Raw genomic sequence first — 25,143 nt, 5'->3', positions numbered from 1 at the left:
AAAATACTTATCAACCATAGACTTTATATAAAAACTGCTCTGCAACTCTAGACTGTATATAAAAACTACTCTGCAACCATAGACTGTATATAGAAACTACTTTTTACCCATATTACAACTACAAAGTTTGTCCCAGTATGTTAACAAGCGAGTCTTTAAAACTGCACACCCACATTCGCACGTGAAACTGGTTTTCTCATTGTGCAGATGTTTTTGTTGGTTTTGTCCCGCTCAGACAGGAAATAGTGAGGTGAGACCTGATAATTATATTCATTATTGACAATTGAACCATTGATTATTATTATATGTCGTTTAGAAAACACTCCGCAGAGAGTAGACCTCCAACAAGGCCAAACAATCCAATTTCTTAGGAGTAGAAATATAAAAGAAAATAGGAAGTGGAAAAATAATTCATGGATCTGCACCCGCACCAAAATCTGATGATTTTTTCCCTCCACCGAGTCTGGTGGAAATCAGTTAAGTAGTTTTTGCATAATCCTGCTAACAATCAAACCAACTAGAATGGCACTCAGTAGAGCGCCTACCTCCACCAACAGTCCCCTTAAATTCAATCAAGCTCCACCAAATTTCACACACTCATAAATATCAGTTCCCTTAATGTGCCAGATTTTTTTCATCGAGATCCAAGATCAAAATTATTCTCGGAGAAAATGGTGAAAAAACGCCCCACAATGTTAAAGAAAGTAGAAAAAGAAAATTGCAGTATCCACCCAGTGATACAGATCGCCACCAAATTCAATGTATTCCTTCCTGACCCATGATGCATCTTTCCAACAAATTCCGTGGTAATCGGTAGGTTTTAAGTATTGCTGCTTTTAATCATACAAATCAACAAACAAGGGAACAGGATGGTGGAGGTAAAAACAAATTATGAGGTCTTTAATTTGTATGCTCGTTTTTATTTTTGTTTTGTGTTTTGACTTTCTAAAACCTAAAGATTTCAATTTTACCATCACACGTGACAAAGAAAACAAGCAGGTGTTCACATATGAGAAATTGAAACCGGAAAATATCTGGCTTCTCTGTTTTTGTCAAAGGACCGAAACGATACATTTTCTGACGATGGTCTAATTGTTTCCACATGATTCCGTCTGGCAGTTTTACAGATGTCCCTGCTGTTCTCCAAAGACTATGGACTGCTCAGTTTCCTCAGAAAGTCGCTGTCGTCAGATGAGGTCGGTATCGAGGAGCATCTCGAGACAAATAATGCAAAGAAAATCAAAAGTCCTTATGTTTGACACAAACCTTCTGTTTTCCAGTTCAGGGAAACCAGAGAGAAGATCCTGTGTTTTCTGGGGACGTTCTTGGACAAGGTTTCACCCAGAGTCAAAGGTTGGGAGAAGACCTACGCCACTGACATCAAAGTAAGTTCTCTGGTTCTACAAGGGGTACATGTTTTTCAAAATGAAACACCTGTTGACACTGGTAGTTCAGAGTTGAGCTACAGTTCCTTCATCCAGCAGATTCATCAGTGTTTAACGTGTGTGTGTCAAATGACTGTATGACAACAACTTAAGACAGGGAGAGTTTCACTGTGACGACAATGAAAGCAAAGGAGACGTCAACACATGTAAAGATGTAAATGGGCTGTTTCTACAGCACGTTTCTAGTCTTATCTGCTAAAAGCTCAGTATAGTATACGTCACATTCAAACACTCATTCGTACAGCGCCTCTATGTGTGGTGCTTTTTCTGTCCTTTACACACATTCATACAGAGCTGTCAGGGGGCAATTTGGGGGATCAGGGTCTTGCTCATGGACACCTGTAATAGTGAGCCACAACCGCCCATGTAGTGTTATTGAGTTTCCAACAAAGCAGCCTCTACAGGTCCTTTTCCAACTGACGGTTCAGATCTGCATTCACTCCCAGGTCAAATGACTCTGCTGCAGACATAGGTTTTTTCAGCAGTGATGAAAACACGAGGCCATGGTGAACGTTCGTGACGTCGAACATGACGCACAGGGCGAAAAAAACTAAAACTCCTCTACCGGCAGTGGGAAAGAAGTTAAACATGTTTTTTACCCACATTCAATAAACCCACATGTTCCCACTAATTTCGGTATAAAAGAGCATGTGTCTGCCAACTTCTCAGTATAACACACGACAAGTCAGCAGCACCACACACTGACTGTACAAACCTTTGCATGTGCACACACACTCTAATATTTGTATTCTCTCTATCATGCAGGAAACGTGCATGGTCGTGTATACAAAGGAGAAAGTGGCCAAATGTAGGACTCTGGTGCTGGAGCTCCTCATCAAGGTTGGTGTTTCCTATAACATGAGAATCATGATATAAGCAGACTTTATAAACAGGGTTTCCTCTAACTATAATCTCCACAAGAGAGTTTGTTTGATATTTTTGAATTTATTCTTATATCTGATGCTGTGTTTTAGATGATCATGTTAAAAGCGAATGGTCGGAGCTTATTCTTGTTCAATCCTCTCTGCAGGTTCTCCAAACTACGAAGTCTTCCAGCGTCGCTGCCAACTTCAGAATCTGCGAAATGTTCAACAAATTCTACAGCGAGCTTTGTCAGAAGAGCAAACTGCCAGATTCGGGTGAGAGTTTGTTTTATATTATACGAGGAGAATAACATATTTTCTGGCTCTGAATCATAATTTTTTTTCTGTTTTTTAAACTTTTGGAATAGTACTCGGAAAAATCTACGAGTTGCTGGGAGTTCTCGCAGAGGTTCACCCCAGTGAGATGGTAAACAACTCCGACAAACTCTACAAAGCCTACCTGGGGGAGCTGAAGGAGCAGGTTTGTAGCACAGACGATAAATCAGTCAATCAAAGATCAAATGAAATGGAAAGAGCTGGTGGCAAAATCAAGTATTTTGTGTTTTTTAATAAATCACTAATACAGCCAGAGGAATCGACTGCTGTGGTTTTTCTTGGGAAGGTTCATCAGCCATGATAAGAGCTGCTCCATTTCTCTAAAGGCTGAGGAAAGGAGCTTCTATCCTTCTTTTCTTATCTCCTTTAACGTAAGAATCACTGAACCATCCTTTATGAAAGGAAAAGAGATAATGTCGTCCCACAATTCCTTACAGTAGCAGCATTTATAGACCCACATCATGCATCTGCAGTGTAAGTGCAGTCTGATTCTCTTTTCATGGGTCCTCATGAGTTCTCCTTCACGAGTTCCATTGAGGTTTTGTAAAAATTGTGACTTCTTGTCTTTCTTTTTTTCAGATGACATCTTCAACAAAGGAACCAAAACTTTTTGTTGTTGCTGGATGTTTGATAGGAATCACCGCTCTGATGGTCAACTTCACTAAAACCATGGAAGAAGGTGTGTTTCTCTCCCTCGCCCCGAGTCTGTGCATTGTCTTTCCTGTACATATGCAAATTAATGTTAATGTTTTGGATCTTATGGTCCGATAACTGATGTTGTCTAAACGCTCTAAACATTTGCCTGCGCTGCTGTCGCATCGAAGGAAGACATCCGATGGGCTGCAGTGCAACTTGGTCCTCTATCCAACTTTTACAATGAAAATTAAACGAGTATTGTGTGTCTAAGGTTGTGTCTCTTGCAGATCCAGCAACGTCGAAAGAGATTTTTCAGTTTGCCCTGAAGGCAATCAGCCCACAGGTAAATGTCTCCCAGTCGTTAATAAAGGTGGAATACTGGCTAGTATTCTCCTCTTGTGGCTATGCAAGTTATGTTTACATCTGCGTTTTTGTTTGTTTGTCTGTTCGCTAGCAGAATTTAGTTTGAGATTATTAATAAATTCAAAGGACGGAAATGTGGCTTCCACGTTGAAATCATGGAGCATGTGACTCATCCTATTGACTCATATTTGAGCTGTTTCGCGACTACTTAAACATTTTCCATGTCATGTAATGTTGTGTAATGTGACTGTGACTCCTTGTTTTTAAAAAAAAAAAATTTCAATTTCTGTTGTAGATGGAAATGACTCGCTATGCTGTCACGTTTGGTAAGGCACGCCGTTTCCATAGCAACACGAAGACAAAAACCTCCTTAAGATCTAATAACATGGAACACTCTGTGTCTTAAACAGCTGGGCTGAGGTTATTTGCCAGACACGCCTCCCAGTTCAGCAGCTGCCTGATGGATCACTACAGGGCTTTGTTCGAGGTCATGTCTAAGCTCTGTGGACACATCAACGCCGAAATGAAGAAGTCCAGTTACTTTGCACTTGAGGCCTTCCTCAAACAGGTAAACACTCAGAGGCTCGTTCACTCCGGCTCAGACACAGTAGACAATCAGACTGACCAGTTCATACCAGGAGTTAGGTAAAACTTATAACCCTGTACGCTGCTGTTGCAATAGACAGATTTTTACCAAAAGTTCAACAAAATATTTTGTCGGTCGATATCTCCAGATGATTAACTTTTTGAGCTCATAGGTCAAAGTTCAAGGTCAACAAAAATATGGTCATTTTCAACTCAACAAATAATTTAAAGAAAAAGTATCATTATATAATAATAATTTTATATTGATAAGAAAATGATTCCCCATCATATCAACCATCGATCTTCTATCTACTAATTCTGCATATCTCATGAACCTTTCATCTTATCAGCCTCACGCATTTGTATTGTTAAGGGCCCAAGGAAATGCAGTGTTTACTTTGGTATGTTCAATTTTAATATAAATTGAATAAACATTCAACCAGCACTTTGTAGCAGCAGCGGCTGGGACATGGGTGATGTCGATCAAGACAACAGCGCGTTCACAACAACGACAACTGATTCTCCAGGTCAGGGTTCTGTGTACTGAGTCGAGCTTCACTGAACTTAGAATGAACAGGTTAACAACCATTTGTGCAGCCGGTCTTTATTCACCACGGCTCAATTACTGCAGGTCACTTTTGCAAACTGCATTACCACAGGTCATGAAGCCAACTGAGTAAAAGTATTCCTGAATTCAGATGCCTCTGCTAGACACTTCTTCTACAATCATTTTTCAGGTTGCATTGCTGGTGGCCGAAAACACAGAGGAACACAAAAGTAAGCTGAAGTTCTTCATGCAGAAATTCTGCGGCATCATCAAGACAATGGACTCGACACACAAAGAGCTGTCCATTGCCATTCGAGGATATGGATTCTTTGCAGCTGTATGTTCTCAGCTTCCTTTGCTCTGACTGCTGCAGTAACATAAATGTATTGTTGTAATCTACAATTCCCTTGGTTGCTTGCATATAATGTCATGTATCTGCATTGTTTCACATTTAGTTTCCTGTACAAGCCATTGAACAAACTAAAGTTTTGTCTTTGAGCTTCTTCTACTGTTCAGTTTCAGCCTAGACATCTTAATACGAAATTTAACTTTTTTTTCTTTGAAGCCATGTAAGAAAGTTTGCCCACAAGACGTGGACCTGATGTACACCGAGCTGATTCAGCGCTGTAAGCAGATGTACCTGACGGAGTCTGACGGGGAGGAAGACAGCTTCTACCAGCTGCCCAGCTTCCTGGACTCTATAGCCAGTGTCCTGATTCACCTGGAAAAGGTAACAAGCTCACAGGCTGTCAGCTACTTTGACCAACTGTCGGACAGCAGTACCCGAAGTACCCCAGATGGAGAAAGACACACTGCACCCTAATGATTTTCTCATTTGATCCCCTGCTTTGTGTCCCTGGCCTCAGGTCCCAGAGGTGTACACACCCCTCCTGGAGCGTCTCCTCGTGGTGCAGATCGACAGCTTCCCCCAGTTCAGTGAGAGAATGCAGACGACTTGCTGCAGATCCATTCTGAAAGTGCTGGTAGCCATCGCCTCTAAGGGACCTGTGCTGTTGAGTTTCATCGGCTCAGTGGGTACGGTGATCTTGATGACAACATTATAGCTGAATCACATGGCCAAGGTTTTTTACGCCGAAACATTTGGAATAGCTGCTACCAACATCTTTAATTGTTGCAAACAACAAGCAGCAGTTGCAGCATTTGTAGAGAATCCATTGTGTTCACTGAATTTCTAAAAACAGCGGGTTTCATATACACATTGCTCCTGGTTGGGCAACATGTCTGACCCACCAACCAAATAAGAGAAAACACAATAGAAACAGTTGTTTTCAAAGTTATTTTCAAATCATCCAGTGTGCTGTTTGTGTCATGGTACTCAACGTCTGCTAATAAAATTCGCTTTTGCTTCTTTGTCAGTTCACCAGGGCTTAATACGAGTCTGTTCGAAGCCCATCATGGTCTCTGAGGTCAGAATCATCTTCTCACATAAAGGAATCAATGCACAGATCTGTTTTTTATTATCATGGAAATTCATTTTGTGATCGATAGAAGAAATATGACCTTTGTCCTTGTTTTCCCAGAACAATGAAGGTGGAAATGATTTATCTCAGTCTTCCCAAGTTCGAGTCGGAAAGTGGAAAGTTCCATCTAGTCACAACTACCTTGGTCTGTTTAAAGGACTTTTAGACTGTGATCGTTTGAAGGTACAGTTTGTAAAACTTTGGGGAATAGAGGATTTGTTTGGCATAGTCTCTTGTATGATACTGTTCATTTAGCCATCTAGCATTGTTTTACATGGATCACCTGCTGTAACTCTACTTTGAAATGCAGGTGCTTTAAATCAGCTGCTTTTGATTCTCGTCTTCCTGTGCAGGATTCAGGATACTTTGACGGAGCTTTTCAAACCCAGAACGCTTCTCTTGTGTCATTGAGCCGTCTCATTTACGACGAGTTGGTGAAGTCGATTCTCAGAATTGTGGAGAAACTGGACCTTTCTGTGCAGAAAGTGACAACAGGCGAAGAGGTGAAATCTCACTCTGATATAGTTCATTGACGTTGGTTATTGATTGGCTAGTGTGTAATTTTTGGTAATATTGTTTACGTCACTATGACGATGTCAAAAAACACCTTCACTATTAATGATGAATAATAACATATCAACTTTTGGATTTCATTAAAATATATAAGGTAGGGATGCATGATAATTATCGGGGAAAATATGTTCTTTTTTATTATTCCCATAATGAAATTTAAGCCTCTAAAAAAAGCTGATAATTACAATTAGATCACTAAGCCAGCGGGTGGCAGGAATGCACTGTATTGTTTTAACACAAAAGAAATCTTAAAAGATTTTGTTTCATTTCTATCGGCAGCATCCTCAAATTCTCACAATCCTTTCTGTCTATTCTTGCCTCCTTGTCTGTCAGGCCCTGGATGACACAACACACGTCCTGCCTTCTTCTGACCCCACAGCTCATTTGTTGCCCAATAAAATCAAAGACTTCACAGCCTTTATCAACTTGGTTGAGTTCTGCAGGTGATGGACACACAGCATGACACAATACTCTCAGCTGTGCAGGATACACCTCACATCTGTGACACTGTTTATCCTCCCGTTCACATCCAATCTGTGTGAGCGAGGAGGTCATGAAAACATTTGTGGCGAAGCAAATTGCATCAGAGTTCAGCTTTGGAGAACTTTAACCTGCGATATTCGCTTCGCATTCATGTATATGTGACCATTAGTGAGGGATCCCTCTCCCAACATGGACAGAATTGCAATACATGTTGTGTATAACAGAGCACATCAAGAAAATAACAATATTTAAAACATTCATGAGAAAGACTGAACCTTGCCGTTCTATTTGCATCCTCATTGTTATCATGCTGGAACTCTCCTTTATTCTTCCAAATATTAATCATTAACAATATCTCTTTTCTTGTCTCTGCAGTGAGCTGTTGCTGACTAAACACGTGGAGTATTTTCACTCCTGGATGTATCCCCTAAGCCACGAACTTATCCTCCATTCCATACGGAATCCACTCGTCAGTGGCTTTTACAAGCTGCTCTCTGTCACCATGAAAATCACCAAGAGAATAAACAACCAGGTAATATCAGTGCAAAGCTTTTTCTGTGTCGTCCACTTAGCAGGGATATCAAATGGTGTATCCCAACTACTCTTACAAATTCAGTGCATTACATTAGGTTTTTAGAGCATTTAATGTGAATCAGAATTATAAGTTATAATGTCTTGCAGTGCATTCCTCACATTGAATATACAGCAAAATGAAAACAGCAACATTTTGCCTTTGAACAGGGAGTTGGCCTAAGAAGCTCTACCTCCGCCCAGAGCGATGCAGAGAAAAGTGCTTGTTTCGCACTCTTCTCCAAGTTTGGAAAAGAGGTAGGAAGCTTCTCTCTCCTATTTCATGTTAATGTAGAAACTTAGGAGAGACGAGACATACCAGGGAAACTAATGTGCAGAAGATGTGAGTGACATGTGGTTTCCTACTAGGTGTGTGTGAGAATGAAGCAGTACAAAGATGAGCTGCTGTCATCCTGCTTGACATTCGTCCTCTCGTTGCACCACAACATCGTAGCTCTGGACATCAAGGCCTACTGTCCTGCTCTTGAGGTGGGATTCTCCTGTTTGTTTCATCATGTGTTTACAAGCCGAGCTTAATATGGTTGAATGCAGATTAAAATATAAATATGTGTGTAAATCTGTCATCTAGGCGGCTCTGAAACTGGGTCTGAGCCATCCTCCTCTGGCCAACGCAGCCCTAGATGCTCTTGAGGACTGGTCCTCCCACATTCCTCTAGAGACTCTGCAGCCCTGCTACGTCAACATCCTCCCTCTTCTGGACGGATACCTGAAAACCACGACCAGTGACAGTAAGCCATTCCAATTTCACAGACGCTCAAGCGCTTTGATAGGGTGATGGGTCTAATGTCTGATTTGTGTGTTGTTGACTTCAGACAACGACGACAGCAGCTGGGAGGTGATGTCTTCTTTGTCTTCAAGAAGTGACAGAGGATACAGCAAAGTGATGACGAGGCTTCTCAAGAAATCCAATCAGATCTCTACGGTAACGGAAAACATGTTTCAGTATTTTGGATATTATTTTTTGGTTCACTTTTTAAAAGGATCAGTCTTGTTTTTAGACGTAAGTTTAAATTTCGTTTTTTTTTTATTATTATTTAAGTTAATTTAGTAAGGGCTCCAAGGATGCAAAAGACTGAAGCATAGGAGATCCAAGTGTTTGGCCAGCCTCAGGCTTCAGCTCATTCAACATGAAATAAAATGATGTAAAGATAAATAAATAAATAAATAAAACACCTCTTTAAGTCAAAGTAAATCTTACAGATATTATTCATTGATCAGTTTGGTTGCAGATACTGTAACAAGGATAATGTACTGTATTCACATAGGTCCATCAAGCACAGTAGAAACACCAATGTTTCTAATGACTGCATGGATTTACACAAAGCAGAAATGACTGGGAGGTTCCTGCAGGAGTGATTTCTTCAGGATTTTACAAAACAGAAATTGATCTTAGTGCAGTAAGCTTATGTTTGTGAGAACACTGTATTTTACTTGTTACTTGTATCTGACTGTAGGAAGATGCTCCTATTGTCATGGTGAGGCTGCGGGTGGTGAAGTTGCTCGGCCACCTGGGAGGAGAGCTGAACAGGAACCTTGTGACCGGTGAGGACTAACACAGCCGTCCTCCTCATTACCTTGTACAATGACGTTTTGTGTGTTTGGTCCATGATGTTCCAACAACACTTTGAAAGGCTGGCTGTTTTTGTTGACCCGATGTCTCTGCTTTGGTTTTCAGTGGTCTCATCAGAGGAAATGATGAAGAAATTTGTGGCCTGGGACACTGAGAAAAGGCTGAGTTTTGCGGTGCCATTCACCGATATGAAGCCGCTCATCTACCTCGACCCATTTCTGCCTCGCATCAGTGAACTGGCTCTGTCCACGAGTGACAGACAAACCAAAGTATGTCATCTAAAATCAGACAGTTTCCACAGTCAGGCAGTTCACAAAATATATTTGATGCAAACATCTGATAGAGACTGACACGTCATGCAATAGAAGCAAGTGAATATTGTAATCCAGTCGGTCTGGTCTTTGATGCAGGTAGCGGCCTGTGAGCTGCTCCACAGCTTGGTGGTCTACATGGTTGGGAAGAGTGCTCAGATGGTGGAGGGAAAGAATAGTTTGCCGCCAATGTACAAGCTCCACAAGAGGCTGTTTCCTGTGTTGCTGCGTCTGGCCTGTGATGTTGATCAGGTACGTACCTTCATAGATATTTACTTCAGTTCACACAGGTCAGAACATGTCCTTCAATGTCATTGACCTTTATTTCTGATACTTAAAGTAATATTTGTGATGACACAGACTTCGGATCTTACCATTTTCAATTTTGATGCAGTACTTGTACTGCTGTATGTTTATTTATATAGACACTGAAGTAATTGTTGGACATACTTGTCGACATAGCAGCTTCACGTGTAAATAGTTGCTGCACGTCGTTTACAGTGCTGGTTAGTTCCACACAAGCAAATGAATAAACACACGGGAAGATTCTGATGTGCCCAGGCTGAAGTAATGTCTCCATCTTTGTGAATTTCTTCCAGGTAACCAGGCAGCTCTTTGAACCTCTGGTCATGCAGCTGATTCACTGGTTCACTAACAACAAGAAGTTTGAAAGCCAAGACACAGTAGCTGTTCTGGAATCCATACTGGTAAGGCTTGATTTAATCATTTAGGATCAACTTTCAAACATAAATGAAAGGTAAAATCTGTAACTTTCTCATCACAATGTCAAAATACAACTGACCAGTGTTTATATATTTTGTTGAGTTATGAACTTACATTATCCCCATGTTTCCAGTAGTCTTCAAATCTAGAGAAAACTGTAATTTTTAATCAAGGGAAAGGTCCACTTCCTAAGGTTGTGTTTGTTTGCCAGAAGAATGAAAATACTTTTTTAATCCAATTATAATTCCCATTTTTTACAATACATTTTAGATCTTTGTGGTTTTTAACTACATATTTTAACCAGATGAAGGCTTTTAGTTCTCGGACATCTGCATCAGAGCAGAGATCACAGCCTAACAGCATCGGAGAATCACTGACTTTTAACACAAAGCTGCTTTATTCAGTGTTTTTACTGGATTTATCTAGTGGGTTTATTTGGAGTGGAGGAGACTTCTGTGAATAACTCGGCTCCCGATAAAAACCTCCTTAACAATGAGAACTGAAGGAATCCTAACTGTGACGGCAATGACTGCAACAACTCTCATGATCTCACATTCCTTCATGACACCACCAAACTGTCTTTTGTTATTGTTTTGACTGAGAGTCCCCTACTGTCCTTTCCACCATCTGAAGTATACATGTTGTTTGTTGTTTAACTGACTTTTTCTGCTTCACCTGTTTGTTTGTCTTCTCCGCAGGATGGTGTGGTTGACCCCATGGACAGCACCCTGCGAGATTTCTGCGGCTGCTGCATTGAAGAGTTTGTCAAATGGTCAATCAAACAAACCACCCCCAGGCAGCAGGAGAAGAGCCCCACTAATATGAAGTCCCTGTTTAAGCGGATCTACAGCCTGGCACTCCACCCCAACGGGTTCAAAAGACTCGGTGCTGCCTTAGCATTCAACAGCATCTACAGACTTTTCAGGTACAATCCTGTTTTGTTACATTGGATACTTAGTTTTCATCCAACCCAGACTTATTTGCCATTAATTAAATTCCTGCTGATATTTAGTGATTGGCTGATTTAGCTCAGGATCTTTAGAGAAATGGCTCCATATTATAACCATGTGGTGTTCTAATGTAATCGTCAGAGCTGCTGTCTCTCTGTCTCTGCAGGGAGGAAAAATCCTTAGTGGAGCAGTTTGTCTTCGAAGTTCTGGTCATATTCATCGAAAGTCTGGCTCTTGCACACTCAGATGAGCGCTCTATGGGTAACTGTTCTTCCACTTCAGCTTTATAGATAAGTAGATTCAAAATCTTTGACAACTGGATTGATGTGATATGTCTGAATTATTTCTATCAACGGTAGTTTAACCTTCAAAAGAAGCTCTTTCTTTGACAATGATATGTGCATTTCAAATTTGGTTTATTACATTTATAAATTGTCCTGAATCTTTAATTGAGCTTCCATTGCAGTTAAAGGAAAGTTATGCGGTATTGTCGGCTCATTTTAAATTAACAAATGTATTATGAAGCTGCTTCTGCCACTCCTCCATCCTCAGGTACACTGCAGCAGTGTAGAAGTGCCATCGACCATATCAAAAGAATCATCAAACAGAAGGCCCTCAGTCTCAATCAGCACAACGCTAAGAGACGTGTCCCAAGGTTGGTCCTCTGTGTACATGGACAACAGTTTATCTGTTAACTTACATCATAACTTAGGCTATATTACAAGATAGAATAGCTTAAAATGAAATCGAGTAGTCAGCATTACTTTTCATGTAGCAATGTTAATGATAAGACAAATAGATGTAAGATTTTCCCATCTTTTTCCTCTTTTATTTCTCTCGTATGCCAGGGGCTTCCCTCCTGATGAAAAGCTTCTTCTGTCAGATGTGGTTTTATGGCTTTTGGAACAATGCGGCCGCCCTCAGGCCGAGTGTCGCCACAAATGCATGGAGCTTTTCTATGAGTTTGTTCCTCTCCTCCCAGGTGAGCAACCCTGCACAGTGCTACATCATGAAAAGAAAACCAATATCACCATAGATGTGATTATAGGATAAAGAACACTGTCATCGATCCTGCTATTCTGAATTTACATTTGACTTTGTTCATGTTTGAACTCAGCAACGCCGTCTCCACCTCAGTGGCTGGATGGCATGTTAAAGGATCACGGCGTAAGCTTCCTGATCTCACGGTTCGAGGGTGGAGGGCTCCTCTCCCAGCCCACCCTCAAGGACCTGACGGGCCCTTTCAGCGTCAGAGCCACGCTCCAGTGGATGGACCTGCTGCTAGCTTCCCTGGACTGCTACAACACCTTCATCAACTTACACATCATCAAGCTTCAACACATGCTTAGTAAGTCCTGTTTGTGCAAGACGTCATATTTTATACTCTTAACTAACTCTTAGTTACTTTTAAATTTAATCAGGCTGAACCAAATTGCACACACTCGTAAATATGCCTGATTTTTTTTCAGCAAGATCTTGAAATATTCCTTGGGAAATCAGTGAAATGTTGAAAAACCTCCTATGCTTCCGTATGTTAAAGAAAGTGATTTTAAAAAGAATAAAAATGTAATGGGTTCTTTTCTGACCCATACCACATCCTTTCACTAAATTTCGTGGAAAGCCATCCAGTTTTGATATTGATAATTGCTGTTGCTAACAATAAATTACATACTTTTTAATCTTTAACTAATTATTTTCTTGCTTGTCTTGTAAATGTTAGTGTATTCTTAAATTGTCTTGTTTTGATTGTATTTCTGTGCCTTTATTCGAATTGCCTTTGTCTGAATGTTGCTATATAAATGAACTTCCCTTGCCTTACTAACATGAAAGTTCTTTTGATGCCATGTTGGCCGTGCTGTGATCTCTATAAATGTTTCTTTTTCACCTCATTTCAAAGGCTCCAAAGACGAGTCGAGTTTTCTGAAAGCGACAAATTTCTTTTTGACTGAGCTGGCAACCCATGATCTGGCGGCAGCAGAGAGCTGTTTCCCTCTTGGCGGGAGGAGCGCTCATTTCAGCCCGAGAGAGGTTGACCAGTACAACTACAGCAAGGGCACCATCATTGTTCGCCTGCTGGAATTTGCCACAATGATTCTTGTAAAAGGAGACCAAGAGTTTTGGAAGGTATTTGTTTAAGATGCTCAGACTTGCTCAGACAAAAAAAATGTTTATTTGCTCACTATCTCCTTTTTACATTCACAGTTTCTGGAGCAAGATTTCTTTTGCAAAGTTTTTTTTGAGTTGACTGCGCTGGTGGTGTGTGAGCCATCCGCTGTTGGCTTTAACATGGCCGATGTGGAAGTAATGAAGAACCTACCAGAAGTGTGTGTTCCTCTGCTGAAGGCCCTGCTGAACTCAACGTACCGTGCTAGTCTTGAAAGCAGCTTGCGGACAAAGATCTCACGTACAAGGTCTGTAAATCGCCTTTTATTGCTCTCACTTTGAGTGAATAAAACCCCTCATATTTGTGGTCTTCTACCGAGACATTACACTTGATCACATTCTCTGAAACCTCCATCATCATGGATACTTATCAGTTTTTCCTCTCCTTCAAACTTTCTTTAATGATCTCCATAGTGTGGAGGAGTTGTGCACTGTGGACCTCTACCATTTAGGCACTCTGAGCCTCCATGGCCAGATGGAAATGCTTCTGTCTTCCTGTAAGCAAATCCACAAAGCCGGCTTCCTCAGCTCCATCCTGCACAGTGAGGTATTTGTCCTTAAGTAACCCAACAATAAGCTGAATATTTGTCTCATAAATGTTCTGCTGTCCAAATGTATCATGTCATTCAGTTCTCGTGACCATCGAAATTATTAACCTAAAGCTATTGTTTTTGACTTGTGTACTGGTGGAATGTATTAGTATTTGTTCTGTTCACATAGCCACCACACGTTTATTTGTGTTTGTCATTCTTAAAGGATTCAGCCTATGCCAAGTCTCTTGGGTCCCGACTTCTGATGACGGTGTATAAAGGCATAGCACCAGGTGAGGAGAGGAAGGCCCTTCCATCCATGGACATAAACACCAGGAGGGTAGCAGATGGTCTGCTTCAGCTCTCCTTCTCTCTCAGTGAACAGGTCAGTGCTTCCACTCTTTGCTTAGGTTTGATAAAATCTGCTGTTGACTGACTGCAACAGAAAAGCTCCAATTAGACTGTAGCAAATGGATAGTGGATGCCTTTAACATAATTAAACTCACAGTTTAAAATATACAGATTACCAATGTAGGAGAGAGTATTAGGGCCATATGAAAAAATATATGAGATTTTATAATGTAGTTTAATTTTCAAAAGTCACATTATAACATTAAAGATGTAATTAAATGAGGAAAAAATACATAATATTAGAATAAAAAAATAAGTAAATAAGCAGCAAGGAGAACTCATGCTCACCATTGTTTCTTGATAAATTACAAAACCTCTTTGAATATCACACATATGTAATCAACGATAACCTCACAGTCGACCACTACCAAATATGTGACAAAAGTAACACCTTCCTCCAAGTCTGAGTGGTTCTTTCTCTGGAGTAAACACAGTTTCTTGCACACTCCTCCTGATACTTATGATAATGTGGTGCTGATTAGCCAATATATATATATATATATATAAAATATACAAAATATTTTGTTATTTGTGAAACCTATACTAAAGTATAACTTAACAAGGTGCTACACATCATTAATTATTATTGGTAATTATTTTCACACAGGCAACAGGCTGATCATCTCATATTCATCCTCTGAAAATACACATTGCCTAAATAAAGTCATAACATTATGACTTTATTCTCATAATCTCAGATTTCTTCCTTTAAGTTGCCCTAATACTGTCATACAAATGCATAGTTTGCAAAAACATAAAATCTGCATAGACCTCTACATAAAGTCCAAGAATCACCAGTGTTTCAATCTTTGCTGCCTCCTGTTGTACATTATTCATTCCCTGCAGAGTGAGCAGCTGGTGGACTTGCTGTTGAACACCATCATGCTCTCTGTTCCAATATCTGGAGGCCACAGCAGTAGCTTCCTCAGCTTCTCACATGGCGAGTACTTCTACAGCCTCTTCCAGACGACCATCAACGCCGAGCTGCTGAGAAGCCACGATGCCACAGTTCCACGCCTCATGAGAGCTTCCTCCCAAAATCCCGGCATGGTAGCTCTTCCTCATCTTATCTCACACGTTTAAATTTGTTTCAGACGGTGTTTGATGGATGGTTTTCTGTATTTCATCAGGTGAGTGTGTTGCTGAATGGCATGCTGGACCACAGCTTTGGAGAGCGCTCTGTGAGGAAGACTCAGGGAAAGCAGCTGGTGGAAGAGGTGCTGAGAAGGTGGAGCAGTCTGCAGCCGTGGTGGGAAGGACAGTCTTCCACTCCAGAAAGCAAAACCGCTACTCTCTTACTGCTCTCCAAGCTCCTACAGGTATGATGAAGATGAAGTTACTGCTGTATGACCTCCAGCAAAACAAAGTCTCTTTGTAAAGGAATGAATTAACACACTTGAGTCATAAACATAAGAATCAACATAATTTTTAAAAAACAATAAAATGCAAGCTTTCCCACTGTTTGTCATAATTTGTTTTAATCATTTTGTATGTTTTTTTGTTTTTTTTTACATCAGATTGACTCGTCGGTCTGCTCCAATATAAACCATGAAGCATTCAGACCCGTGTTTTCCACTTTCACTGTGCTGCTGGTTGACATGAATCTGCAACTGAATCTCAAGGTAACTTAGAGGGTACAGTAGGGTAAAGTATATTAGATTACTTCATTTAGCTGAACAATTTTAAGGAAGTAGAAAATATGAAACTGTATACATTGTTTTTTTTGGGATGTTTTTATCTGTTCAGAGTCAGGCCCTGTTGGTGTTGCCCTTCTTCATAACCCTCCCGGAGGAGCAGCTGGCTGAACTGCAGAGAGCCCTTGACGCCCTAGTGGTGTCGCACTTCCCCATGCAGTCTGATGAGTTTGCGAAAGGCTCGCTTCACCGCAACAACTACATGGACTGTATTCGAAAGGTGAAGTGTGATACAGCTTTACCACAGGCAGACACCATTCAATTTTAGTAAAGTGTAGAGTCAGCATTAAAGATAATATGTAAAGACAGGTGAAGACCAAACTCTCTTTGATTCAACATGTTTTGGCGTTTATAATTTTGCATGAAGATAACAAACTTAAAATGTCTGCCTTGTAGTTGCTGGATGCCCTGGAGCTTTCTCAGAGTCCACTCCTGCTCAAACTGATGTCAGGGATTCTGTGTCGAGACAGAAAACACATCATGGAGGAGCAATTCCAAACCTGTTTCCAGAGACTTGCAAAGCGGTAAGTGAAGCCTTCACTTCACAGCTATTCTTCATTCATGTGAGTTTAGGTGTCGTGTTTTGGAATTGACGGCTTGTTGAGCATGATAAAGTTATCACAGTTATCAAGTACAGTTGTAGATGCCCATATACAATATAAAGTGTGTATAAAAATGGACAAAGATGTCAATTTAGCTTGGTGTATTTCGATGTGTGATTAGATCCAGCAGTGAGCGGCAGCTGCAGCTGCTCTGTGCAGTGTATGGGGTGGTCCAGCAGGGGGATGTGCCGGTGAGCTCCATGCTGCAGGCCATGATGGAGAGGGTTGTGCTGCCTCTGGCCTCTGACTGCAGCACCAAAGCCCTGACCGACTTCTTTGTGGCAAATGTCTGTGACATGATTGCTTTTCTGCTCAGTCGCTTCACCAAGGTTAGCTCCCACATTTAAGGATTTATTTGAAGAGATAAAGATAATTATAATATATAAAATAGATCATCCATATTAATCTTTTACATTTACTCTGGTAACTATGAAATTATTGCTTTCCGTGTCCTACATTTGTGCTATTAATCTGGTTTGTTTAGATCAGAGAATCCTCCTGGAATTCAATAATAAGCTAATTTATGTATTCATTTCAGTTAACTGAATCAACATTTGAGATCCAGTTGCTGAAGAAGATCGGCTATTACAAGCTGATGGAGCTACTGTATTGTCGGATTCCCAAAGAAGAGGTTTACTCCAAGGAATCCCGCATCAATCAAGCGTACTGTCGCTCGGACAAAACCGAGGGGAATGAGTTGTCCAAGACACTGATCAAGTATGACTCTTGGCTACTTGAAATATTAGAAGTGACACGACAGTGATGTAAAATGAATAATGGCTCTTGTATTTTATTAATTTCACAATAGGTCATGTTTTGAAGCTTTCACTGAGAACATGGCCGGTGAGACTCAGCTCCTTGAACTCAGGCGACAGCATCACTGTGCTGCGTACAACTGTGCCATCGCGGCCATCAGCTGCAGCTTCAGTGAGGCCAAGTTCTACCAGGGCTTCCTCTTCAGTGAGAAACTGGAGAAGGTACAGACTAAGGTTTCCAACTCACTCTAGTCTGAATCGATTCAATCAATCTTATCCTTCATCTTTAGAATGAGTTTCATGTTTTCTCACCAGTGGAAACAGACCTCACCATTTTTCTTTTTTTTTCTTGTCTTGCACAGAATCAGTTCATTCTGGAAAATATCATTGATGTTGAAAGGACCTATAACTTTCCAGTTGAAATTGAGGTATGTTTTATGTGTCTGTGTAACAGTTGTCTTTGGGTTCCAGATGTGGTTTATTCATTTGCTGTTTTTTATCAATGTAGGTCCCACTTGAGAGAAAAAAGAAATACATCATGATTCGAAAAGAAGTGAGCGAGGAGAATGGAGGTATGAACTATGAGTTGCACACAGCACGTGACATTTTTACTTTACAGCATGCTCTGACTCAACCCCACATTGTGCAGAGTGAAGGAAATAAAATGTGATCGGTCTGACTTAGATAGTACACAAAGACACAAAGATCGAACTGCAGTGACTCACACCAGCGTTTTTTAAAAGTTGGTGACGTGCGCTTGTGTTTTTTATGTCGTTGTTTCCATAGAAGCACCAGTTTACCTGTCCTCCCAGTCTTACATGGCCGACAGCAGCTTGAGTGAGGAGATGAGTCAGTTTGATTTCTCCACCGGTGTCCAAAGCTTTTCCTTCAGCTCCCAAAACCCCGAAGGACAAAGACGAACCGTGGTGAAAAGAGTTAGTCACACGATTTTTAATGCATATTTACACCCACACTTAATACCTGCAGTTACTTACTCTAGGTTCTGCACATGATGTATATATCTTAGTGTGTTCATTTCATTTTGTCGTATTCATATATATACTCCCCACTGTGCAACGACAATGAAGTTGAAGCTAATCTAATCCAAAAATGTAGGAGACAGAGGAAACAAATCCTTCCCAGGATGCAATGGTGGATCTAGAAATGGATGAGCTGAATCAGCATGAATGCATGGCGACCATGACTGCTCTTATTGGACACATGCAAAGGAACAACATCACTCCCAAAGTTGAACAGGTCAGTGGTACTGAAAAAGGGCAAAGCAGGTTTTTGAACTTTCTTTGAAATAAATAAGATCACATGAAATATATTCTGTCATCAAAATGATCATCTATAAATATGACTGTTGACTGTTCTGTGTTCTTTGTTTATGAAACAGGGAAACATGTTGAGTGAACTTCCTCCATGGATGAAATTTCTACATGGAAAACTTGCAAATCCAGCGACACCTCTGAATATCAGACTCTTCATCTCAAAGCTGCTCATCAACACAGAGGAGGTGAATGATTTCATATACTCTCGGCGACTATACAGTTTTTTTTTTTTAAATATATGATACCATGTCTCCCTGTACGTTCACTTTTTGGACTTTGCGTCTCCTCAGGTGTTTCGACCATATGCCAAGCACTGGCTGGGGCCGCTCCTGCAGCTCGTTGTCTCTGGAAATAATGGAGGAAAGGGGATCCATTTCATGGTGGTGGATATCGTGGTCACAGTGCTCTCTTGGACAAGTCTGACCAGTCCCAAGGTTGTAAAAGTTTTTTTCATTACCTACGCTCACATTCCAATATATGTGAACAAATCCACTGCACTTTAGTTAATTCTGATTGAAAAATCTGTAACTGTGGCACATTTTTAGGAGTATAACCAATTTCCTTTTTCATTCTTGCATTGTATTACCGTATGAAATTACCAATTATCACTAGTGGACGATCATAACAGTACTGTGTGTCTCAGGGTAACCCCAGAGATGAGGTGCTTGCAAACCGACTGTTGGAGTTCCTGATGAAGCACAGCTTTCACAACAAGAGGGCTGTTTTCCGACACAACCTGGAGATCATTCGCACTCTGGTAGAGTGCTGGAAGGACTGTCTGCATGTGCCTTACAGGTAATACTCTCAATGACACATGTATTGTGGCCGTAGTTATGAAGAGAAGAGGCAAACGAGTGGTACTGGTTCACTTTAATGTCTGTGTGTGTTTTCATATGAATGTTGTGTTGTCATTGTGTAACTCTGAAAGAGAAAATAGACAAGATTGGATGCATCTTTGCTGGCCCACACAGTCTACTCACTACTTCCTGGCTGCTTTGTTACCCTGTGCCTAGTCCAGTGTTGCCAACTATTTTCAATGAAAAGTATTTAAAACATGAATAAATAATATATACATATAAATGCATGTTTAAAAAGTATTTAGTATTTTTAGGAAAAAATAAAAGCCATTCTGACCAATCCCCAAGAGAATCTAATGGAAGAAGTAGAATTCAACCTGTGTCTATTTTCAGACACAGGTTCAATTCTTAATTGTGTGTCATCCCTCAGGAAAAACAAGAAAAAATAGTCCTGTCTTTAAATGTTTTTGGACATTTCAGCCACCACCTTTAAGTAAATCTAAGGAAGAGTCAGAGTTTGAAAATTATGATGATTCTTCATGGCTCTCTCTCTCTCTTCTTTCTAGTCTGATATTCGAGCGATTTTGCGGCACCGACTCAAACAGCAAAGACAACTCGGTTGGACTTCAGCTGCTGGGAATCATCCTGGCCAACAACCTCCCTGCTTACGATGCTTCGTGTGGAATTGAGTTTGAGAGGTACAATACACAGGGCAGCTAAATGGCAGCATGTGAATCCCTAATTTCCCTTGTTAATACAAATGATTTTGTTACTTTTTAAAGTTGCAAGCTGCAGGTTCAGGTAACGGCCATCAATCGAAATGGAGAGTGGCAGTATATCCACACATTTATGGTTTCTTTACAAATGTGGGTACATGCTTGTTGTAGCTGTTGCCATCTTGTTGAGCAGGCTAAATAATTTTTGGTTGGTGTTTTTTCCTACAGGTACATCCAGTCTCTCACCAACAACTTGTCCTTTGTACGGTACAAAGATGTCTACTCAGCTGCTGCTGAAATTATCGGCCTTATCCTGAAGAATACAACCGAAATGGACAATGTATGAGCTTAGTTTCTTTTTTTTCTCTTTCTATCTGATGAGGACTCAAAGCAACTTGTACTAGAAAAATCTCACTTGGAAAATCATTTTTAATCATAAGTTAAAGCTTGAATAAATTCAGCTGATGTGGATCTTGGTGATCAAATTCTGTGTTATTTTCTTATATTCGTTTTTCTTTTATTCATTGCATTTATTACATGAATGTCACAACCTGACAACATTTTCTCTGTGTTTTGATTCTTATTTCAGCAACATCAAATCATCAGTCTTGCTGCAAGTAAGATAACAAATCTGAGAAAAACGGACAGGGACGACAAGTTCATTATTTGCTTGAACAAAGTGTCAAAGCACTTTCCCCCATTTATGGATGGGTGAGTTTGTATTTCGACTGGATAATATGAATCATCTTTGTCATTTAATGTATATTTAGTTTTGTCCCTGCCAGAGGCTTAAACAGAGGCTTTACTTTTCAGGTTTGTCAATCATGTGTTCTTCCTGCTGCCAAAGTTGCACGGCATCTTAAAGACAGACTGTTTGGAGTGTGTGCTGAGCCGAGCTGACTTGATCCCAGACATCTTTCTGCAGCTAAAAACCACAGGCTTCATTCAGATGATGGGTCACAGGTAGGTCCTGACTCCTGTCCACACTCATCTACATTTTGCGCAGGTTTATTTCGTCTATGAACTGATGAAACCTGTCAGCACATACAATGCATTGCCCTTGTTTTAGATAGACATGCTTTGATGCACATGGTGCTAAGGGTTTAAGCTTCCCTGGTAACTACATGGGGCAAAAGGGTGATTTCACTTCCAACATGTTTATCCTCTGCAGCCAAAGATTGAATGATATTAAACAGGTATGTGATACATTGGGATTGGTTTTAAAAAGCATTGATTCGCTTTTTTGTTCCACTCTCTCCCACTTTGCTCTCATTTGTGTACAAATGGGTACGGCTCTAACAATCAGATAAACATTTTTCTACACAAAATAAAATGTCAGCAAATGTACAAAAAAAACTAAAAGAGATTGACATTTGTGGCATTCTATCTTTAGCCTTCGAAAAACAAATGTAAATGAATAATTCAATATGAATGTTTATCGTGCTAAATCATGTTTCTGCGTGTTGCTGTTGTTCTCTCAGGGATGAAGCAAGACAGAGAATGTGTCTGGATATCATCCACAAGATTATTGGCCTGCTGACTCCAGTTCAGCTTCAGGAGCTCCTGGGAGCTGTGATGGCTTTTGTCTCTCATCCATCACCAGTGTGCAGAGAGAGGATGTACGATATCCTCATGTGGATCCAGGACAACTACAGGTCGGGACTTCATATCCCACATGCTGCTGTTATGAACAAAATGTATACGTTGATTTAAAAGTGCAAACTAGCAAGCAAGACTAGGAAATAGTGCAAATTCTTTTTATGGCCACCAAACTGCATTTTTTAATGGTTGTAATAGACGTGGTGTTGCTAAAAGTCTACATTTAATGTTGCACTGTATCTTTATTCTTCCAGTGATGCAGAGAGCATGGAAGACAACATCTCAGTCGAGGTTTTGAATGCAGCCAAAGAAACACTACTTCAGGGACTGTCTGAAGAAAACCAAGGCCTTCAGTAAGAACCTACTTCACCCTGTGTTATGCTTTATTTTTCATACACTGTCACTGTCTTTATCTTATGTCAACCTTTCTTGTATTGTGCAGGGAAGTGTGATCCCCATCAGTCACAATATAATATCCCTGTCTATTTTGTTTTCAGGCTTTATGTTCGTAACTTCTGGAGTCAGGAGAAGCGCCTTCCCACTGCGACCCTTGACCGAATGTTGACTGTGCTTCGCTCCCTGTACTCGTGCCAAATAGAGAGGTGTTTCTTAAGCTTGGTGACCAATCTGCTGCTGGAAATGACTAGCCAGAGTCCTGACTTCCAACGAAACATGTTTGAGTATCCTCTTTCAGAGTGCACCTTTCAGGTAGGCAGCATTTATTCCTCCCTTCCTCTCTGGGTGAGTTTAAATGATCAAAATGATGAACTTGGTGTGTTGATTATGTTTTTCCATTCTTTTTTTTGTTTTTGTTTTAGGACTATGTGATTGATTCCAACTGGCGCTTCAGGAGCACGGTGATGACTCCTATGTTTGTCGCAACCCAAAGTACTCTAAGCACACAGGGTGTGGCAGCGTCGCAGGCCATAGCCATGAAGGGGAAGCTCAGAGCCACTCAGACGTCACTGGAGTTCAGCCAAACCCAAACAGCAGGTACCACTCTAATTACATATCCCAATATTAGAGCAGCAGGTTCAAAAATTAATTAAGAACTCCACAGGACATTTCTGTACATACACCTTTTTTCTTGTATCTTGTATAAACCTATTCCATTTGAAAGAGTATACTATTTGATTTTAACTGCTAAATCTTGTTGTCTTTTTCTCCTCCAGGTCGACGCACAGCATATAACTGGCTGACAGGCAGCAGTGTGGATACTATGGCAGAGTACACACCAGGCTCTGAATCTCTGTCGTCACTGATGGTGTTTGATAAAAAAGCAGAGAGGCAAACTCCTGCAAGACGACCAGTAGGGGAAGGATTCGGGCTGAAGCGCCTTGCTGCACCAAGCGATGAGGTGGACAGTCGCACTAGAGGTTAGTCTCTGAGAAACTGCACAAACATATTATAATATTAATCACTTCACACTCATGTTTCAAGAGAGAAATATTTGACGGGACCTTTCTGGTAACTAGTCCACTGTTTAATAATGAAATAGATTTGTGAAACTATCTAATTTAACAGGTTACCCAACTAAGCAAATAGGGTTGTGGGCTTGAAGCTTTATTTTGTTGGCTGTGCAAATAGTCAGTGGAAATTCAGCACAGATGGATCAGACCAGTTATGAGGCCTGTTTTAACTGTCACTGGATATCATTTATTAACCTTCCAAAGGAGGTTATGTTTTCAGTAGTGTTTCTTTGTGCATTTTTTTGCTGGATTACACAAAAACTACTGAACCAACTTCTGTGAAATTGTATAGGGGGTCAGACATGACCCAAGGAAGAGCCCATTACATTTTAAAGTAGATCAGAATTAACTGTTGGATCCAGGATTTTTATTTCAGTCTTTCTTTATGGCAAGATAGGGAGTTGGCCTGAGAGTAGGTTTCCTCTTTGAGTGAAACTAAGATAGAACCGATAGAACCTATGTTAAAATCCTCTTTAGCTGCTTTCGCACATGCACTGAACTCCGGTGAATTCCCTAAAATTTATTGGAGAGGCTGTTTGTGAAAATATGTCAGTTGCTCTGGACATTTTCTGGAACTTTTCCTGCCAACACCCTAGTAAACTATTAGAGTGAGCCCATCTGGGAATACAGCAGAAAAATGCCCAGAAAATTCACAGCGAGCGAGTATGCGAGTTGATGATGTTCTTAACAGCGCAACAGATGTTAAACTGGAAGAATACAAATATCTCAGGATGAAAAATAGGAGCCATACCTGTAGGGGGAGATTGTCCGCTGACCTGGATAATCTCTTGTTGCATTCTTCAAACTCCAGGATATATCCTCACCCAATTTTCCAGACATTTTCCCGAGTTCATGTCTTAAAATAGCTTTACAGTAATGATTTGAATCTGTGTTGGAGACTTAATTTCTGTGGACTACCACTGATGATTTGTTAATGCCTTTTTTAATACCTTTTATGTCTTCATGTCAACAGCAAACAATGAGCAACGCAATAACATCCTAAGATTGAGACGCAGATTTCTAAAGGATCAGGAGAAAGTCAGCATCGGTTACGCGCATAAAGAGATCAGACAACAGAGGCAGAAAAAGGTATCACACAGACAAACAATATACAGTACCGATGCTGTTGGAGGGCAGCTTAAAAAACATGTCTTGATTGAATTGTCTAATCCAGTGCTTCAACAATCAGTGTTGTGTTTCCCCAGGAACAAAAGGCTGACCAAAGGCTGAGAAAAGAGGCTCAGGTGACTCTCTATCGTAACTACAGAGTGGGGGACTTCCCAGACATCCAGATCCCGTACAGCAGCCTCATCACCCCCTTACAAGCACTCGCCCAGGTAAGACGACCGCCTCTGCTTTCTGCATCCTACCCTTTTAGGGCCCAGGTTGTACAAATACATATGATTTATGTTTTTCTCTCTGCATGTTCCCCTTAGAGAGACCCAATTTTAGCCAAACAGCTCTTCAGCTCCCTGTTTGCTGGTGTCCTCCAAGAAATGGACAAGCTCAAACCAGGGGAGAGTGGGAGGATTAAAGAAGAGCTGCGGTGCAACATGAACACTTTCTTGAGCAAGAGTACGCTCTGCTTCCCTCCGTTTATAGCATGTGTGCAGGTA

General features: G+C 40.7%; 1 protein-coding gene across 1 annotated transcript in view; it reads left to right on the top strand.

Moving 5' to 3' along the window:
* prkdc (protein kinase, DNA-activated, catalytic subunit) overlaps window positions 1–25,143 on the top strand; it is a 37,792-nt gene that overhangs the window by 777 nt on the left and 11,872 nt on the right. The window contains exons 2-62 of the mRNA XM_035142133.2: window positions 1,120–1,196; window positions 1,281–1,385; window positions 2,211–2,285; window positions 2,476–2,584; window positions 2,677–2,789; window positions 3,224–3,323; window positions 3,568–3,623; window positions 3,939–3,969; window positions 4,054–4,211; window positions 4,966–5,112; window positions 5,341–5,505; window positions 5,642–5,810; window positions 6,153–6,202; window positions 6,317–6,439; window positions 6,610–6,759; window positions 7,163–7,272; window positions 7,688–7,844; window positions 8,054–8,140; window positions 8,252–8,371; window positions 8,472–8,631; window positions 8,716–8,825; window positions 9,358–9,445; window positions 9,579–9,742; window positions 9,884–10,036; window positions 10,384–10,491; window positions 11,206–11,432; window positions 11,624–11,718; window positions 12,010–12,112; window positions 12,306–12,439; window positions 12,575–12,805; window positions 13,355–13,581; window positions 13,660–13,868; window positions 14,035–14,167; window positions 14,377–14,535; window positions 15,408–15,611; window positions 15,692–15,880; window positions 16,079–16,183; window positions 16,308–16,475; window positions 16,652–16,779; window positions 16,979–17,186; window positions 17,396–17,574; window positions 17,666–17,834; window positions 17,975–18,040; window positions 18,121–18,184; window positions 18,399–18,547; window positions 18,729–18,869; window positions 19,012–19,131; window positions 19,237–19,380; window positions 19,590–19,741; window positions 20,310–20,441; window positions 20,688–20,799; window positions 21,049–21,170; window positions 21,273–21,422; window positions 21,941–22,114; window positions 22,313–22,411; window positions 22,556–22,766; window positions 22,877–23,051; window positions 23,231–23,434; window positions 24,501–24,616; window positions 24,733–24,864; window positions 24,964–25,140. Of these exons, the coding sequence (XP_034998024.2) occupies window positions 1,120–1,196; window positions 1,281–1,385; window positions 2,211–2,285; window positions 2,476–2,584; window positions 2,677–2,789; window positions 3,224–3,323; window positions 3,568–3,623; window positions 3,939–3,969; window positions 4,054–4,211; window positions 4,966–5,112; window positions 5,341–5,505; window positions 5,642–5,810; window positions 6,153–6,202; window positions 6,317–6,439; window positions 6,610–6,759; window positions 7,163–7,272; window positions 7,688–7,844; window positions 8,054–8,140; window positions 8,252–8,371; window positions 8,472–8,631; window positions 8,716–8,825; window positions 9,358–9,445; window positions 9,579–9,742; window positions 9,884–10,036; window positions 10,384–10,491; window positions 11,206–11,432; window positions 11,624–11,718; window positions 12,010–12,112; window positions 12,306–12,439; window positions 12,575–12,805; window positions 13,355–13,581; window positions 13,660–13,868; window positions 14,035–14,167; window positions 14,377–14,535; window positions 15,408–15,611; window positions 15,692–15,880; window positions 16,079–16,183; window positions 16,308–16,475; window positions 16,652–16,779; window positions 16,979–17,186; window positions 17,396–17,574; window positions 17,666–17,834; window positions 17,975–18,040; window positions 18,121–18,184; window positions 18,399–18,547; window positions 18,729–18,869; window positions 19,012–19,131; window positions 19,237–19,380; window positions 19,590–19,741; window positions 20,310–20,441; window positions 20,688–20,799; window positions 21,049–21,170; window positions 21,273–21,422; window positions 21,941–22,114; window positions 22,313–22,411; window positions 22,556–22,766; window positions 22,877–23,051; window positions 23,231–23,434; window positions 24,501–24,616; window positions 24,733–24,864; window positions 24,964–25,140 (8,393 nt within the window). The remainder of the gene's footprint in view (window positions 1–1,119; window positions 1,197–1,280; window positions 1,386–2,210; window positions 2,286–2,475; window positions 2,585–2,676; window positions 2,790–3,223; window positions 3,324–3,567; window positions 3,624–3,938; window positions 3,970–4,053; window positions 4,212–4,965; window positions 5,113–5,340; window positions 5,506–5,641; window positions 5,811–6,152; window positions 6,203–6,316; window positions 6,440–6,609; window positions 6,760–7,162; window positions 7,273–7,687; window positions 7,845–8,053; window positions 8,141–8,251; window positions 8,372–8,471; window positions 8,632–8,715; window positions 8,826–9,357; window positions 9,446–9,578; window positions 9,743–9,883; window positions 10,037–10,383; window positions 10,492–11,205; window positions 11,433–11,623; window positions 11,719–12,009; window positions 12,113–12,305; window positions 12,440–12,574; window positions 12,806–13,354; window positions 13,582–13,659; window positions 13,869–14,034; window positions 14,168–14,376; window positions 14,536–15,407; window positions 15,612–15,691; window positions 15,881–16,078; window positions 16,184–16,307; window positions 16,476–16,651; window positions 16,780–16,978; window positions 17,187–17,395; window positions 17,575–17,665; window positions 17,835–17,974; window positions 18,041–18,120; window positions 18,185–18,398; window positions 18,548–18,728; window positions 18,870–19,011; window positions 19,132–19,236; window positions 19,381–19,589; window positions 19,742–20,309; window positions 20,442–20,687; window positions 20,800–21,048; window positions 21,171–21,272; window positions 21,423–21,940; window positions 22,115–22,312; window positions 22,412–22,555; window positions 22,767–22,876; window positions 23,052–23,230; window positions 23,435–24,500; window positions 24,617–24,732; window positions 24,865–24,963; window positions 25,141–25,143) is intronic.

This window comes from Hippoglossus stenolepis, chromosome 19 (assembly GCF_022539355.2).
Source record: "Hippoglossus stenolepis isolate QCI-W04-F060 chromosome 19, HSTE1.2, whole genome shotgun sequence".
Taxonomy (NCBI): domain Eukaryota; kingdom Metazoa; phylum Chordata; class Actinopteri; order Pleuronectiformes; family Pleuronectidae; genus Hippoglossus; species Hippoglossus stenolepis.
The sequence above is the reverse complement of the archived record's forward strand: the minus strand, read 5'-3'. Positions and strand labels throughout refer to the sequence as shown.